Raw genomic sequence first — 19,564 nt, 5'->3', positions numbered from 1 at the left:
TCTGAGCTTCACAATGGAAGTGTATATAGGTGAAGTAGTGCATCATGCTAAGCAGTAGCAGACTGTGGAAATGCAGAAAGTAACTGTTTTCTAAGACACAGCAGCATAAGTTCTGTAGCACAGAGAGCACTAGTGACAGACACACACAGCTTTTACACCATCCTTCACCAGAGACACTGTCATTCCAAACAGATTAATAATGATTATGTTGTAGGTACTCCATTTCTCATAATGCACAGTTCTTTGGTTGATTATACATAGCATTAACAGCCACAGCAGCATAAGGCACCTGTGAATGTTCAGCTTGTCACTCTCAGCTGGATGAATACTCAAAGGCTATACCCCCTACAAGCCAAGTAATTTGTCTCAATCAGACACTGCCACATCTGCTGTAGTCTCATTTTTCCCTAACCCAAATGCTTTATACTGTAAAAGTATCATTTACCCATTTTGTGCAGAACTATTGTGAGTTTCTGAATCATCACTATCACTGATGACAATTGTGTCTCCGTCAGCACTGCTGACGTGGCCGTTAGCCATTCCATTSTGATGGGCTGGAGCAATGACTTCCAAAATCTTACACTGCAACCTGAAATAAAACACAGACATTTATTACCACTAAAATCTTTCACAATGCAAAAAAGTCTAAGGTTGTAGCAGACGTTATTTTAAGAATACATGAATAACTAAACATTACATTGTCTACTGAATAAATATAAAAGAGCTTTTCACTGAAATACTAGGTAAAATATTTGTTTCATGAGTTAATTATCCTGTATCTAAGAAATTATTAAATTAATCTGCTTAAACACAACACAATCAGCTTCACTGGTCAGGACAACAAATTTGAAGTCACTGTTGGAATAATTTTTGGTGGTAAGTTTACTTAGGTGAGAACTGAAAAATATTTTAAAAGTTAACTTTATTTGTTACTTAGAAACTAGAAACCAAGCAAATCCTTTACATTTATTTTAATAGCAATCTAAGAAGAGCAAAAGATTTTCTGATCCCTAATAATTTTACTTGCAAGAGATCATCATCTACTGTTGTTGATGACCTAAATAAACAAGGCTGAAATGATCATTATGCATCTAATCTTAATAATGGCCCATTTATCTCCTGACACATATTAAAGCTCCATCTGGCATGCACACAATTGACAAAACAAGTCTACCCCTTTGCCATGCTGAATGCTAGTTATAAAAAGCAAAATTAAATACATATTAAAAAGTATAATTAATTGATGTTTAAATGCTGGATAACTTATCATAGCTGATTCTTAACCACTAACTTTCACCCTTTACGGGAACACAACGGTGCATAGTTTTTAGCTTAATCTCCTAAAACTTCATCTGCTTCACGAAAATTAACTATTGCAGACACTGGATGTCAAGTAGTGCTACTAAAACCTCAGGGTGGGGGGGAGGGGGGAAGAAGGCCAAAAAAAAAAAAAAACAACCCACACAATAATTCTCCTCCTCTGGGCACGAAGTACTATCATTTGAAATGAACAAAACAGAATACATGAAATACAGGACCTGAATTAGCCTGGCATCACGCCTAAATCTAAGACAATCAAATTCTAAGCGTTTTTCTATCTAAACTGAACTAAACACTAGCGAAAGGAAACTGGATGTTGAAATATTTCTTACAACAAACACTTCTTTATGAAAGCAAGCATCGCTATCCAAAAAACTGCACACAAGGGGAATAAGGAGGGTAGGGGCAGCAGAGGGAAAAAAAGTTGAAAACATTAAAACATCCTAGGTCATATTCACTGAATTCAGTGAATTTAGCTGAGACTAAAGCAGTCTTAAATCGGTTAGTAAAAGCAGTAAAGCAGTTAGGGCCTGTCCACCCCAAGGTCTGTCAAGGAGGCTCAAACAGGGCATGGTATCAGAAAAATTTCTTAGCCTCCTTATATATCTTGAGCAAAGGTGACAATATGACCAATGCTTAATTATCCATGGGGACACCAGCATTGTCTCCATGCAGAGCCAGCGTGAGTCCACTGGACTTATTAACCCCAGGCATGCTGCCATTCAAATGCAGCTGGCCCTACTTTCAAGGCTAGCTGCTTTTGCTCTGGAAGGCATGTTTTCCTGATGAGTGGAGCCCAAGTTAATTAGCTGTGCAAGTCTAAATAGACTCTGTGTAAAAAAGACAAGAGCAACTAAGAGCACCCAAGTATGTAATGGAGACAGATCCTAGTGGCTGTGCATGAAGCAAGTCCAAGTTCAACGGGGCTTATTAAGGCCTGGCCCAGCACCACAGTGGTTGAATCCTGAGAGAACAGCCAGGCATGGCAAATATGATATCAACACTGTTTTTCCAAAGGCCAGAACACCATAGGCTCCCTTTCACAAGGAATAATGGAGATCTGACTGTATGGCAGAATCTGCATTATCAGGCTTTTTTTTTTAAGCCAAAAAAAAGATTACAAGATTACCTGTTTAAAAAACATATATTATATACATATTTTTTTTCTTAGTAGGATTATTTTTTATAGATTGTAAGATATATTTCTAGAGAGTTCATTCAATTAAAAAAAACATTTTTAAAATGAATTCTCATGGAAAATAACTAAAAGCACCAATGTTAAAGCCTACTGACACTTGTCCATTTTTAAAATTGTTTACTTTTAAAGAACACTAGAGGGAGCGCATGCACACGAAATTTGCAATGGTAGTAAAATAGCCACGTGAAAGCTAAATCGCAACTTAACACTACCCAATACCATCAAATGGACAAAAAGACTAAACACATACACACACACAAATCTTCTTTGACAAAACTTGAATACTTAGTCACTGAGTATTTCAGCAATATTTAATTTACCTGTTTACCCATTTGACAGTCTTGTAATTTACAGGACTATCATATCTCCTTCTGTAAGAGCAGAAATTTTATATCCTATATACTTCACTCAGCAAGTAGCAAAATCCCCCAAACAGCTTCTTTTCTTTCTTTATCATTATTAAACAGAGAAAATGATTAATGGAATAAGCTATAAAGGAAAGTGAATAATACTCCATCTTTCATGTCCTCATTCAAATCATTACCAGAAATCTTTGGGGAAGGAATCCTTATGTGAAATACACATTGCCTGGCTCAATAAAAGCATAATCCAATGAAATTTAAAGGCTACCGATAGAAAAGAGATTAAAGAAAATGATGCAACCATTCCTTCTGGCATTAAAGAAAAAATAATCTATGAATGAAGACTTTTCTTAGCCTTGCTACAGTCAAGTCATGGCTAGTAGCAGCAGATTCCCTAGGTTAAGAGAGGCAAAGACACTCTGCTTCCAGTGAGAATGCAGGTTTGTTTCTTCTCAGCACCTTAAACATTCCTCGAGCTCAAATATTATAAATCTTATTTTATATCATAAGGCACATAAAAGAGCTGAAAAGCGAAGTAAGAAAGGCCACTACTTCAAATACTTTCTAAAAAGACGGATAGCTTAAGAGATCTTTACAGAGCTTATGTCAAAAATCAAACAAATCACACTGTATGTATTTTACTGTAATATGAGAGAGAAAAAATATACCAAGATAATGTAGGTTTTTTTACATTCCCTAGCCCAGTCTCCATATATTACATCATGATCACCTCTAATTCCAGCTACATGGAACCATGACAGGCTAGTCTCAAATCCTGCTCCCTGCTATCACAGACAAGCACTTTATATATAATCCCTTGCATGAACTGATCAAGCTCCATTTTAAGAGCCGATTATACACTCCTAAGGTAAAATTATTCCAGGACCTCACATTCTTAATAGTAAAAGCCTTGTCTAACTGCCAGCCTTTTATATCACAAGTTTAAACTCACTTGTTGCTTCTCAACGCTCTTTAGATCAGTCTTTAGCTCCTCTAATGCATCTGAAGAAAGTCTTATAAGGGTCATGGGAAAAACAACTTGGGAATGCTCACTATTTTCCTGAAAATAAGAACTGGAGACACCTCAATCTAAAAAGACAGTTGTCTTAAAAAATACATATATAAACACAAATGCATCTCTCAATCAGGAAGTACTTTCTTCATATAACAATAAACATTGTGAAAAAATTTCCTGTCTCCCTATACTAATCCGAAATGTATTCAGAAAATGATCAGATAAATTGAGAATAGACCCAGCATGAAATTTCACATAACAGACCCAGCAAATTCTGGCTCAGGAACTGACAGCTAAAAGCCAGAATGGTAAACCCGGGAAAGGATTACCCTATACTCAATCAGTCTTGCATACCTCTTTCTGCACCACAAGCTTCTATCAAGGACAGGTCCTCTAACCTCTGCCAATGATTGCCTTTATGCTCATAGCCTTGCTTTTTGATAAGCTCAGAAACCAAGCTACCTGAGGTCTCTTTAGATAGGCTAAACATGATCACGGAAAGGTTACAAGAGATGCTTGGCATACATGATTAAATCTTTTAAAGAAAGAGAACAAGAAAACAACATGGGAGCCCAAAAACAGTAAACACAAAGCCAGAGGAGGTATAACCAATGTTGGTGGGGGGGTTTGTTTTGTTTTTTAATACCAGCACACAACTCCCTATCTGTCAGACAAAAAAAACCCAATAACCCAAAGTCCTCTGTTGATTTCCATGAATTTGTGATAGTGCTGGTCAGCTGCTCAGGTAAAAGAACATAACCAGCTCTGGCAATCTAGAAGTTCTAGAGACCTCAGAGAATACAGTATTCAACATTTCCGTGTTGTTAAATATATTCATATATTTTACTTTTAACAAGTTTTTTATTACAAAACAATATAGGTGTAAGAATACACTGAAAGGTGCATATTTACAAAGCTACACAGCATTCTAGGAATATAACACAAACTCCTCTGAAGTGCTTTGCTTTAGATTGTTCTGACGCCGAGGTGGCCCTTTGGTGCCCATGGAGACCCATCAGGCAAGAGATGCTGGAAACTGTGGCACGGACATAGTTACTCCAGAAACTCAACTCCACCAGTCTCTCTCAAAAGGAGAGCGCTGCAGTTTGAACAGCAGCTTGACACATCTATCAGAAAACCTTAAGGTAGGACTTGGCACTCCCAAAGGGACAGTAAGGAAGTGGCTGGCTGAAGGCAGGCAGAAGCTAACAGTGCCTGCAGCCTCAGGGTGCTGTTCCATGAGAGACAGAGATGACTTAACAGTCCAGTACTGCCAAAAAGGGGAAATCTTCCCTTGCCATTCCTCCTTCCAGCCCCATAGTCCTAGTGCTTACTTTTTGTAGCTCTGGCACTCAGTATCATTTAATGACCGCCATTAAATTGAATTAACTGACATGTCAAAAAAAAAACCTAACCCAGCAAAAACAGCTGGGTAAATTTCTGTCACATCAGCTACTTAAAGCAGCTCACTGAAGGGTCTGATGAGAACTAGAATCCATGCAAGGGGCAAATACCAGCCACAGTCAGAAGCAGGGGAAGAATAAGAAGCAGTAAGACCTCCTTCATTTAGAGGCCCTGAGACACTAACTCCTTGGGTAGCTCAGTGATTTAGGTAGCCTATCCCTTTTCAACTGAAAATTGAAAGCTGGGCATATTAGCCCTAGAACACTAGGAGAATCTGTACCAGACACCTGACAAGATAGCTGGGCAAAACATGGTGCATACTTCAAACTCACCAGTAGTCCAAGTTGAATATGATACAAGGAAACCCAAAGCAAAGGGTCTCCAAGTATAACTTATTTCCCAAATTTCTTTTTTACTCAATTAAGCAACTCAAGGGCATATACACAATCCATTATTGGTTCAGGGACACATAGGTATTTCCAACTACCTCTGCTGAAGCGGCTAAAGAACACAACCTATTCGAAGAAGAGAAAGAGGTGCCTTCCACTATATAACCAGTCAGTAACAGGCATCGCAGGATGTCAAGCTGAAACCTTGATACTGCAAATGCAGGCAGTTTTACTTAATCAAAGAAGTTCTTCCCAAGTGCAGAGTAGGCTCTTATGCTGGACCAAGGCCTTGAGCTCCTCAGAATAGAGACCCCTTCTTCCTGCTCCCCAGCTCAGCACTCTGCACAACAGCTTTCTGAACTAGTTGAGGCTAGATACTACTGCGATGTTAATAACAGTCTGACACTCTACTATGTCTCTGTTTCAAGTCAAAAAGCAAGCAGATCACTTTAAGGGCTAGGTAAGTAATTAATATGTCTCCGTACACTTTACAATAAACAGACAAAAATCCATCAGAGTATTATTTTCTGAAATGCAGGATTCTTTTCAAAGGGGGGGGTGTGGAAGGGAAAAAATTTGGAATACTTTGAGGCTAATATTTAACATAAAGAAAACAACGATTAATGAGTCAGAAGCAAGAGGAAATGCACTTTTGAAAACAGGCATTCAAATGAAAGCAGAACAAGGGTTCCAAATACTAAAATAAAAAATACACATTTTCTAACAGTATGTAAATAGTTGAACCCAGAAAACCCACAAAAGATACAGTAATTTATAAATATGTGCCAAGAAACTATACCCTTATTATGTTTTTGTTACTTTTTAAGATTTTTAAGACTAAGATTTTTAAGAAGTGAACACAAGATAAGTGCAGTAATTCATATCCTTGTACTAAAAGTGCTCATACACTTGAAAGTAATTAGGTAAGAGTGAGGCAAGATCTGAAGGAAGAAGTCACACCTTCTGCCAAGATAACTGTTACAGGTTAACGCATACACAAAAGCACACAACAAGGAGACAAGTTTGGGGCACATAATGGCTTCCTGAAGTGCAGTACGAGCTTCTGTTTTTGAGTTTTAGCATCTTCATTTGTCAGTCATATAGTAGATAGGATTGTATGGTTCAAAGAAACTAGTGAGACATGTTTCTGCTTAGGACAATAGAATCCTTTATACACAATGGCTGTACTGGCTCTCTCCTGTTTAATTAGAACAGGAGAAAACAATTAGAACAATCAGAAAACAAACAAACCAAAACCCATACCTTTAAATTTTTACTGTTACACTGGTAGACAGTGTGCATAGAGATGAGGGCTAACAGAGGCTGGCAGCAGCCAAAAACAGGTGTAACAGCTATAATAACCTACAAGAAATCAGTTGCAGGTTCTCTCCCAGAAATCATCACCTCATAGCTTCCATTAGTCAACAAATACAAATATATTTATATCCCAAAAGACTTAAGGGCAGTGGAAAGTGAATTCCTTAGACATGATCTTTCCAGGCCAGAAGTTGAGTGATCCTTAAACAGCAGTGCTTGAAGAATGCAAACTGTATTTGCTATATGAACAGGTAAGTTGCTCCTTCAGTACTGTCAGCTTTCTAAATCATAAGCACCACACTAACTTTGCTACTGGAACTCAAATTCACCTTTCCAAAATAGAAGTAGGAAACTTCCTTTGTATGTAGGAGCTTATCTTTAAACCTTATGGCTATTAAAAAAAAAAAAAAAAAACAGCTCTCTGATTTTGTAGTCATTAGCTCCAGTGCCTCTGTTTCCAGTCAGTTTTGCAACCTATTTGTCAAAGGGGAAAACAGGCTGGTGGACTGAAAAATAATTTAAATTCACCCTAAGTTGTTACAGTCTAAACAAGTAGACACCTTGCCTTTTACTATCTGGTGGTCTATATTAACTTTTCCTCGTTCTTAGCAGACAACTGTATATTCAGACATGCAAATACCTTGTTAACAGTGGTTATTTTCTACCCTCCCTACCCTCTATTAGCCAGGCATAGTAATAGCAAGCAAGATGCTTTCTATGCCCCAGTTAAGACTTAAAAGATTTGCATACTGTTTTCATCTCTGTAATTGGCCTAATGTAATGTTTAATCCACTATTAACTGTCCTAAAGCATTGAGACACAAGCCAAACAAATGATGAGTTAAAGAAAAGTTTCACTTACAGGCAAAACTCTTCCATAACTATCGACATTTCCTATAGCTTGTCAATGGTCGATACCAGATCGCTTAGAGAGGAGATCTTAAAAACACTACATTCTCTTCAAGTATTCTCGTATTGCTTGCTTACTGACATCATTCTTTTGCAGTGGTGTCATCTAGTGGTCAAATTAAATACAAAACGTATTCCCTTTTGATACTTGCCATGTTCTGTATGAATTTTTTTTTCTTATACACTACCTGTACGTAATCTATGTTTGTTTTAGTTTGCAGGTGGTTGAGTGTTTAATTAAGTTCCATATTAACTGCTGTATAACATAATACAAACCTCAGTGGGGAAGCAAAGGCATCGCATAACCTATTTTTAAGGGTGGGGAAGGGCAAATTGAAGAGCTAGTGAAGTTGTTGCCCAATCTAAAACTTCAGATTTCTTCACTGATCAAGTCAGACTGCAAGCTTACAAACTGATCGATTACGGCACTACTCAGTTTTTTACCCTAACAAAGACAGCCACCATTTCTTGTAATAGCATCCTCTCTCAGAATACCAATGATAAATCACAATCAGTTATTTATACATGAGTTAAACTCAATTTTTCCTCTAACGAATTAAAAAAAAAAAAAATCCATCTGCTGACTTCCAAGTAGAAAAGAACAGGTACTACAGCTGAGTGAGTTATGTACTTGTAGGTTTTATTTAGCTGCTGTTTAGTCCGAGGCATCCACTGATGGCATTTCAGCTAGGCCTTCAACACTATATAGATCCAAGTTTCAAAAAACTGACTTCAGATTCTAGTACTTTGTAAAGCAATTTAACAAGTTAAAATACTGACAGTATTACACAGTACTAAGCACCAAATGGACAGATTGCAAGAGACATTCTTTTTTTTGGGGGGAGGGGGGAAGAGTTAATGTTTTTCAACAAAAACTAGAATAATTCGCAGGTCTGTTTAAATAAATAGTTTTCCCTATACAATACAGTGAACTGTAAATATACAGTTCTTTAACTGGGAATCTGAACATTTCCTTTTTTTAAAGCAGGGCACAGCTGCCAGTTTGGAGAAAAGTCAGCCCAAGCTTGGCCTGAAAAACTGAACACATATATAAACCAATAAAGGCTAGCCACTTCTAATCAGTACCTCATCTGAAGATTTAAGAGCAAACAGAATTAGTTCCTTGTTGTTCCTACTAGACTACCAAATTGCATGCATCATTTTCAGAGACTGCCTGGACAAGCCACATCATAGGCCTATGGGGGGCCTTTCTGGCTGATAAGGACTGCTAAGGCACCAGACATAACTTAACAGAAAGGACAAAATACCTCCCACACTCTCAAAGTTCCTCCTACCAGCCTCAGCAACAAGGCAGATGCAGCCAAATTCAAAGCTGAGGGGGACAACAAAAGGCTAGAAATCAGACGAGCCTGGAAGGGACATAAGACCAGAAAAAGCAATAGTGCACAAAAACAACAACCAGAACACCTAAGTTGGTTACAAGAATCACCATTCTCAAAATTCTTCTTCCGCCTAACCTCTACACAAAGCAGTTGTCTTCTTACCCTTTCCAGATGCACTGTCCACTATGCACAGTACTACAGACTACTTCATATGCTCAAGACAAAAACATTTGTATTATTAAACCAAAACCCTAACCCTTCTAATGTTTAGGTGTCCTCCCATTTACTTTGTTCGAAGTCTAAAAAGCTGTATCAAAACAACCCCTCTTACAAGAGTACTACATTTGCAAAGTTCAGAGTTATAAAATGTCAATACTTGAATTGCTTGAGCAACCTCAATTCACCCCTTGTTACACATGCATTTGTTGCAGGCTTCACATTAAGTGATGCCTAGAGCTCAGAGAATAAACAATCCTGCAAACATTATATGCGCAAAAAGCTTTACATGTAAATGCAGTGGAACTGTTTACACCTACACAATTGGCTTTTCATGAGCCGCCAAATTCTGTTGGTCTCATAAGACGCTATTTCATTACAGATGGACTATGACTACTTTAGTTAGAAAAGATGAAGACAATGTAGCTAATCACAGCCAAAAAGAGCTATTAAACTTCTATATTGTCTGCATATACCATACATTGAGCAAGAGTTTAGCCTAAGTGATAAGCTACACAAAATACACACCCACCACAGTAACAGCAGTGTCATTTGCAAGTAGCATGAGTTGGTATATTTAATTCCCAAAGCAGCCTGTGAAATATAGGTCAAAGTCAACTGTTATTTGGGTGGAAGAGTAACTGTGTCTCACCTCTTCTCACTTTATATTCTTTAATTATGTATCTCTAAACATAAAGATCCCTGTGCAGTATCATGTTATTTGCACTCTTTCCTGTATTTAATTTTAAAGGGCTGAAGTAGCTCTCTGCTATACTTTTATCTAGAATATCAGTGGCATACAATCAGCTACAGAAAATTATGCTTCATTTTACAAGACACAGTTTATACTTATGTAGTTTAAAACATACAACCTCTAGCAGCTTAATTTTTGACAGAAATTGATTTTATCTGAATTTTCAGTATTTTGAATGATATCTAGCTTACCCCAAAGGCTTAAGAAGTCTAGTTTTAGAGCAATACATTAGTCAGATTTAAGCTAAAACATGAACACAAAGTTATTAGATATGTATTGCTATACAATTTTAAATAACCAAGCCTGAATTAAAGGCTAGTAAAAAAATAAAATAAAAAGAAGTTATAGCTATCTTCACGAGACAGAATCATATAACAACTTTATCAGAAAAGAATTTAGCTTACATTATAAGTAGAAACCATTTTGTTTGGGCAAATTTAAAAACTGATTTATGACAGTTGAAAAAAGAAAAGTGAAAGGTATTTTGTATTTCATCAGATGAAGAAACAAGAAAAACTTTATATTTACTGCATATATGCTTACTTTTCATTTAAGCTTTGAAAAGCTAAGATGCACAAGCATAAATATTTTAGCTAGCAGTTTAGAAAAGTAGCAGAAAGACGGGAGGGTTGTTTTTGAAAATAGAAGTGTRTGTTCTTCTAAAGTATTCTTTGTGTTAATAGTTTGGAAAATGGCAGTATCTTCAAAGACTGAGGACAAATGAAAGGTGTTTCATTCAGCAGTAAAAATCCACAGCTAAACTATGCCTGCACTTCATAATATACAGGTTTCTGGTTAAAAAAAAAAACAAAAAAAMCCCCACTTATTCTATAAGCAAAAGTATTCTAATATTAATGGTAAGTGGGTCTACTTATTAAAGTAAGTATAAAGATGAAAAAGACAGACAGATATTGGACATAGGTTTCCTGTAAAAAAAGGCAGCAGCTCTACAGAAGCTCTTCTGTCCCAGCTTTGCAGACTAGGACTTCACCCTTTGAAAGTAATAAGTCAGGGAATATATGGAAAGCTATTCTGTTCAGCACCAACCTTGCTTATATAGCCATATAATTTCCTTACAAATTATCTCCTGCAGCACATCTGCACATTCTTTTAGGATTTTTCTCATGATGTAGTACAAAATTTGCTTTTAAAAAAGATCTGGATCAGCCACTGAAAAAAAACCCATAGAATAACTACTTTCCTGTATCTGTACTAACACATGAAGAAAGGCAAGGCCCAGTGGGAGCCATCTCAGGCCAGCCCACTCCCATCACCCAGTGTCCACAAGGTCCTGCCCAGAGACCCAAAGCTACCCACAAGCTGACAGGCTGAGCCACCTCCGTTGAACAGGGGAAGCTGGCACCTTGCCTCTGACAAAGCAGAAACAGCTGATCCCACGAAGGCTTGAACACACATTCTGCAGGTATTCCCCAGCTGAGCATGTTCAAGTCTTTCCATTTTAAGTCTCAGTTACATAAGCCTACAAACTCATTTTGAAAAAACAAGGACCTTTTGTAGTCCTCTCCCAGAAGCTGCTTGAAGGAAGACTCAGACTAGCTAAGTGCTGTAAAACAGAGCATATATACCAATGACATGAGAAAGTGTCCAAAGTTCAAAAATCTTCCAAATTTTCACCGAGCAATCTTATCGTTCAACCTTCTAACTGAATGCTTTTATCAGTTTAAGAAAACAACAATAAAAATGCTTACAATATATAAAATCAGTAAGTCAGTGCAAGAGAAAGCATAACATAAACCCAGAGAGGGAAAAACAACCCTAAATCCCAGTCATCTATTGCAAACATTTTATAATTCCTCACTTCTCTGAGAATGTATGTCCATATCAAATACAATATTCTTCATGATATTACTTACTACCTGGAAAAAAAAAATCCAAACTTTTCACTCTGGCTGACCTCATCAAAACTTTCAAATGATTTTGAATTCACAGCTTCCCCTAGTTTCTAATTAAATCTCATTCCAAATCTTCACACTCAAAATGTCCAGTATACCTCTCTTCCCCCACACACCATATTTAGTTACCTCTTGGTCACACAAAACCTCATTTGACCTGAAAGAATGTCTAACCACTGAAAGCGCAGTATGTTCTTTGCATTGTGATGAGGTTAAAAGAAAGCAAACAAACAAAACCAAAAAACAAACAACCCACCTTCCTCACACAAACGCACCGGGGACCTGATACTCCTTTGCAAGTCCGTCACTCAGAAAGGCTACTGTGTCAAGACCTGAGAGAACCGTGCTGTCTCTGCAGCTGCTTCTAACCCAAGTAAAGAGATACCAAGCCCAGCAACGCAACCCTACTCTTAACTAAAGCAGCGAGGAGCAGGAGCAGCACCGCTAGCCAAAACACCACACGTGACTTCTGGTGCATTTGATGGAGTTTATTATCCTGATTTTCAGTTTAAGAGAAGCACACACACAAAAAGTGTCCATACCAAACAAAAAGAAATACTACTTTTTAAATATCCTTACCTTGCACCATTATTCCTAACTACTTCCACTGTTTCACCAACAAAATACCGATCCTTGACATAAGCGAAGATTTCATCACAGATCTCATGAAGTCGTGGGCGATGGGTAAGGGTGGCCAAGTAAAGAACTGGAATGATGAGTGCCTCTGGAAAACTTTGAAGATTATGCCTGGCTTTCTTTTCTGATTCCAGTGCTTCCTGATATGTGAGTCCTGGTTTACCTGTGACAGCACAACTCCATACAAGGCTGTTACACAGAATGGTGCGTTCAAAAAAATCACTGAAAAGAAAGGGGGCGGGGGGAGAGGGGAAAAAAAGATTAAGTTCTGGCTGACATGTACAGTTTGGTCACAATTAATACAGCAACAAATATCTTCCACAAGCCTAAAGTTCAAGGACAGCTCTACTTCTATGCAAGTTGTAGACCACATGGAATTAAATACTATCACTACCGTATGTCTAAAGCACACTGCTGTCATGACAAAGCAACCAAGGGTTATTTACCACTTCTATTAGGCATGGCATATTGTAAAACCAAAGTCTCTCCTCTCTATAGACTACCACAACAGTCCCATTCATTTTAACCACAGAGCATCAAGACCAACAGGGCTGCAAATAAATATTCCTAAGAATAATCACACTGAGTTTAACGTGTGTCATCATCTTCCCCATATCCCCTATATTTCCACACATACTTGCAAGAGGAGGGTCTAAAACTGTACAAACATAAAAAACCTTAAGATCACAAAAACGTGTTGAAACTTGAGTAAGTTTCAGATTTTGAGTGCCTTAGCTCACCAAATGAAAAGATGGGAGAGGTAAAAAATTAATGTCAAGCACTTCTCTAAATAGTTTTTATTCCTTTACTGTTTGTACTGCTCTTACAGAAAGCATTAAGCTATTTTTTCCCTACAGATTTTTCTCCTCCCTTGTTTTCCATTAGCAAATATTGGTTCTCTTTCTTTCCCCATATTTTCAATTAATGCTAAAATTACCATGTTGTTATTGCTTACCTACTAGTTATTACTTTGGGATCAAGAAATAAGAGTGTTCATTAGTCAGCAGCAGTCAGTTTTTGACAGGTATCAGAAAAACAGTGGTTTGTTAAAATAGTTTCTAGATGAAGCAGATAATGCTATTCACTAAACTATGTTAAAACATACCATACACTGTGGATCAGTGATCTGACAGCATAGCACTTTTTCAGTGTGCCCCAGTTCAGACAACGAATTGTATTTGCCTTCCTTTACAACTCCTAGCAGAATGTATGCAATATACAACATGACAAATTTAATTTTATTCTGCCCTCTATCAGTCTAACATAGCTATTTCAAGGTGGACACACAATACTGGCAGAACACTGCATGCTACTTGAGATAGCTATACTGAAGATTAACTCCTTAAAAAAAAAAAAAGTAATATTTACATTATGCAGTGTTCCTAGAACTGTTCAGTATAAATATCTTAAAATCATTTCTAGCAAGAGGGTTAGAGAACTGGACAGTTCACACTTTTTTTTTTTCTTGCAGGCTCCCTGCAAATTCAAGCAGACAAATGTGCATCAGTTACACTGATGCAGATGATGATGTTCATTGCAGATGGACAGATGCAACCGTAATATTTTGTAAATGAAAATGGAAACTCCGGATTAAGGACAATGGAGGGTCCTGGCTCAGATAATCCGTTCTATATCAGCATAGGATTCCTCAGAGTGAGAAAAAAATGATTTAGCAAGAATATCAGCTGCAAGAGAAGAAAGGAAAAAGGAGAGAAAAGATACATAATATGAATAATAGCTACCAACTATAAAGTAACAGAATTTTTCTATCACTTTTGTCTACTTATTTGACACTACATGAGTCTAAAACCTGGAAGTAGTAATGAATAATGTGGTCTTGCTTAAACAAGAGAAGGAGAGGAGCAAAGAAAGAGAGAAAAGGAGAGAAATTATTCTTTAAACTTAAAAACTGATACAAAGAGGATGATTGTCAGTCATTCTTTGTGACTACTAGGGATAGGGCAGAACATCCTCTTTTGCTGTCAATCATGTTGAATCAGATTAGACATCGGCAAAAAATTAAACTAGGCATCTTTAAAGGTGTAGAATAGTTAGTCACATGTTTTAAAGAACAGGTTAGACACCTGGCTTTTTTTTTAAGGTGAAGGAACATGTACAACACAATCTCTTCAGGTCTCTTTCTGCCCTACATTTCATTACTTCTGTGTTATCTTCACAATACTTTATCCATTGAAGTCAATAAGACTACTTAAAATTAAACATTTACTAGAATCTTCATACAGCTGTGTGTCTCTACATATATATATTTTTGTGTCTCACTTACCAAAGAGGTTCTAGAGTTATCCTTAGTCAGGAAACAGATACCACCATAAGAATTTTTCAAAAAATCTATCAGGACATACTTTTTGAAAAACACCAAAGTAAAAGGGGGGGAAAAAAAAAGAAAAATAGAGAGAGACTATGGAGGGAGCAGAAGGAGATTAAAATAGACAGTGTCCCTTTAAGAGCTGCTGTTATTCTTTGTGAGGGGACACTGGGCAGTCAAGTTATTTAAAGCAACAGCATTGAACTTAACAAAAAAAACAAAACAAAAAAACAAAAAACTTCTCTATAAAGTTTTTACACATGATTATTACAGATGCAAAATTCTAAGATTACTGTAACTGAAACATATTTGAAGAAAACATTTTGCTATTTGCATACGGCAATCCTTTATCTAGTTTCATTGTAGCTCATTTCCTCTTTGTTTTGCGTGGATTTTTCCCCCCACAAACTTACCAGGAAGCAAAAAAAAAAAAGTAAAAAAAAACCATTCAGTTTTGACAGCATTATTTGTCTTTAGCTAGTCATTACATACAGCATGTCAAAACCATCTGTGGCTTAGTCTGCTAACAATATTATAAGTATTTCACTTTAACTTGGTTTGAGAGAGGAAAAAACAAAAACACAACAGTACAGCAGCAGATCTTATTTGCAGTATTCTCTCATTCCCTGTCTCTCTGTGGCATATTCAAGTTCTCACAAAAAGATTTGCAAAAAGCATATACAATAGCTACCAAAACAACAGAACAGCAGCAGGAATGATATAATTACTCTTTCCATGAACAGAAAGAGTAGACTTGATCACATTCCACGTTCAATTTAAATTCACAAAAGCAAGTGCATTTGCTGTTCACATCATGTATACAGCCTTATCTACATCTTTATCTAGGTTTATTGTCTTTTGGGCTTTCTCACTGCTTCAAGATCTCTGTAAGTCTTGACAAGATGAAGGAAGTTCATACAAAACAGTACATGAAGCTCTCTAGCACAGTCCCATCTGGCTGCAAGAAGTCAAATGGGATTGCAATGCTCTGCCCAGGTGAAGAGGTTCACATCAGCTCAACTATTTGAAGAGCAGGGACTAAAAACTGAGTTATATTCGTTAAAGGAATTAATGCTAACTCCTCAGTAGGATGTCTCTTAGCATTTACACTATACAGTTAGTTTTTCATACAAGGAAAGCTAAACAGCAAAATCATCAACAAATCATTGAAAAGTAGTTTAATCCTTCTAGTAAATACATATTTGATATGAGGCAATTCAAAAATAGAACTTGGAAATAAATTACTTGTTTCTGTGCTGACTGCACTTGCAAATGGATATAAAAACCCAACCTGGAACTGAGATGGCTTTTGTTTGAGCTTAACAAGTATTCGTATTGAATCTAAAATCCACTGTATTTTTAGTGTGCTTCAAGAACATGTTTGCTTCAAGTCATTTACTTTCATTCATTTTCTCAATATATTAAAAACCAAATTTTTGGGGTGTGGTTCTTTTAACAGAATAATTATATATTGGAGAATGTAAAATATGAGAAAAGGATGTTAAGTGAGTGAGATTTCAGAGACAGGAAAAAAGGCAGAAAAATTCAGCAGAATGGCTAATTTATAATCATTATTATTTTTAATCCTGAAGCCCTTATGAGCCTCCAATATATGATCTATATAGGCTATGGTATCAGGATATTTACGAAAGACAAACTTTGCCATTCTGGAACACAACAGTGTTCTTGTACTCTGCCTGTATCCAGAAGTAGGCAATAATACATATTGCAAAATAATGAGCAAAACATTAAAGAAAAAAAACAGGGAAAAAGCTTTTATTATTTAACATATACAGGATAATTATATATTAAGGAATATATTTCAAACTTAGGGTTTCTCTTCCACAAAACGGAACAATCCACATCATTTAACTACAAACACTTTAAACAGCCTTTTAAACAGACAAGCTTCTTTTTGACTCTGACAAAGAATTCCATAGGCCGATCAACAAAACTTTTTTTTGGTTAATTTTGAAGATGCCAACCTTCCCTTTTTCCCCTGTGTTTTATAACAAGAATGAGAAACAGTCCTACCACTATACCTATACTGTTCATTATTTTCATAGCTTTATCAAATGCCCTCTTTAGATCAGTTGTCTCTTTACAAAACAATCTAATCTTACAGGCTGTCTTCATGAACACGATTTTCCATACTTTAATAGTAATTTTCACTGCACATCTAAGTCAGCTATTAGCTTTCACAGACAAGGTGTCAAGGACTGAAAACAACATCCCACTGATTTAATGGGTTTCTCATGCATCCCAACATACTTGCTTTTTCAGCTGCTACTATGGCTCGAGAGGCTCTTTTGTTGATCTGTCCACAGATCTGGCGCTCTACTATTACAACTAAGTATTAAGAACATCTCTGAAGTTCCCTCAGTTCCTGTTATTCTTCATTAATACAATGAAACATCATCACCTCACTGTACCCCCTTTTAGAGATTACAAAATTATGAGACGGTATTTCAGATTAAAGAGGAAATACATTCTTAAAGGGAAAGTTACTTTACAAAATACTAGTCTACCAAATTCTCCCTGCATTAGCATCATGCTCTCTTATACAGAGAGAAATAACACAAATTTACGATTCTACTCATCTCTACTAAGGCTGCTAATAGCATCAAAGAAGCTTTTCAACTTTGTAAATTTGTACTCCGTAAAAACTAAGAAAACAATATTCAAGTCTTAAGAGTTTATAGTAATCAGAAGTGTTAAAGCATTTGAGGCAGGGGGTGAATTCAGGTTACTGTATGTATTTATACAACCTACATGATCTAGTCTGATTCTGTAGTACTTAAATTCTCACTGAAAATCAAGTTATTATTGCAAAATTAGATTTCCAACTAAAAAAAGCACAAACTGATGCAGCATTGTCTTCTCAAGTACAGACTGATCTAGACATTGGTTTTCTGTCACAAAACAGCAAAAACAACTTTTTAAAAGTGCCTCTCTATCCCTATTTGCCCTTGTTTAAGCAAAGATTTTTTTTCAAAAAACATTAGCTATTTGAAGCATCACTTTGCACCTAGCAGAGACAATGATCGACATTTTTAAACTTGCTAGAAGATGACCCTATGCTCTGCAGTAGATTAGACCACAAACACCTAATCTAAGCTTATTCAACTGTGCCAGAACACATCACTAAGTAAAAAACACTGAACAGATCAATCAAAGCACCTATTTTCACCCAACCTAAACAATATCAAAGAAAGAGGAGGGGGGAAAAAAAAAGCATACCAAAAGTTTCTGCACGGAAGGCAACAGTATTCTCCCCTTAATGCAAAGTCTAAGGAGATTTAATAAACTTTAGTTATTGTACAAATACAACATACTAGTCCTGATTTCTGTGCTAACCACCCACTGACATTTTTGGGATAGCCTGTGTGAACACAATTTTAAATTTATCCCAAAATTCATTAACTCTGGTTAAAAATGGAATCTGGTCTTTCACACTTTCTTAATGACAACATCCTTGCAGTATAAATAAGTCTGTCAGAGTTTTTGAAGTCTTCAAACATTTTCAGAGCAGAAAGATGTTTTAAGAAGATACTTTTCATGGTAAAGCTTTAGCAAAGCTACATACACCCAAAACATAATTCAGAAGTGTCCACAAATGCTTGAGAGTCATCTTATTATGTGATAACAACAACTGTGGCTAGAAAGGCAGCATTCAAAACAGTGGAAGTAGGGGGAGGGGGACTTAATTTCTACAGAAACACGAGGTTGTCAGTTCCTGCTTGTTACGTTCTTATACGCCCTATATGATAATGCTCCTTACAAAACTTCCTTAAAAAAATATTTAACCCTATGCGCACATACTAGATTCTGCAGTAAACAGTAAGGCATTACCCTTCAAAGTTACCTAATCCGACCTCTTTAGAATTTTATTAGGTGAAGTGTATTTGAGTAAGAAAAGCAAGTCTAAACATGAAAAAAAACTTAGGTGTGATCTAATTTCATATGCTGCAAATGAAAAGTATTTCACATTTAATCTCGTTCGTCTGCACTTCTTTTTCAAAAAATAAGAGTTTGGATTTGGAGGACCTTTTTCTAGGTGGGGAGGGTGCTGGATCAGGCTGTAGCATTAAAAGGCGTGCATTCATCGGCTTTCAAACTACCCCTCTCTCAATACTTTTTATCCATTGTTCTTGCAAGCAATAAATAAGCGACAGCAGGTTGGGGGCTACTGGTGCATTTCCCCAAAATAAGCCTTCAACAGTTAACAACGGTTTCGCAATTTCCATTGGTCTTTTCACACACGGAAAAGGAAGGGAAAAAAAAAGAGAGAGAGAGAGCGACTGCAAGAGAGACAGAAAAACACAACTAAAAAAAAAAGATCCTGAGGGGACAGGTGTATTTCTCAAATTTACTGCTCGTTTTAAGACGATTCTATAACGCGATCGCGCTCTACCGCGAGGAGGCTCGATGGCTGTTGAGCCCGGCCGCGGGGGGGGCGGCTG

At 36.8% G+C, this 19,564-nt stretch overlaps 1 protein-coding gene across 2 annotated transcripts in view; it reads right to left on the bottom strand.

Annotated features, from left to right (window-relative positions):
- BAZ1A (bromodomain adjacent to zinc finger domain 1A) overlaps window positions 1-19,564 on the bottom strand; it is a 66,479-nt gene that overhangs the window by 45,386 nt on the left and 1,529 nt on the right. For both annotated transcript variants that reach the window (XM_026090827.1, XM_026090828.1), the window contains exons 2-3: window positions 12,719-12,997; window positions 446-589 (exon numbers count right to left, since the gene is read on the bottom strand). In XM_026090827.1, the coding sequence (XP_025946612.1) occupies window positions 446-589; window positions 12,719-12,997 (423 nt within the window). The remainder of the gene's footprint in view (window positions 1-445; window positions 590-12,718; window positions 12,998-19,564) is intronic.

The sequence above is a fragment of the Apteryx rowi genome, unplaced genomic scaffold, assembly GCF_003343035.1.
Source record: "Apteryx rowi isolate R43461 unplaced genomic scaffold, aptRow1 scaffold_88, whole genome shotgun sequence".
In the NCBI taxonomy this organism is placed as follows: domain Eukaryota; kingdom Metazoa; phylum Chordata; class Aves; order Apterygiformes; family Apterygidae; genus Apteryx; species Apteryx rowi.
The sequence above is the reverse complement of the archived record's forward strand: the minus strand, read 5'-3'. Positions and strand labels throughout refer to the sequence as shown.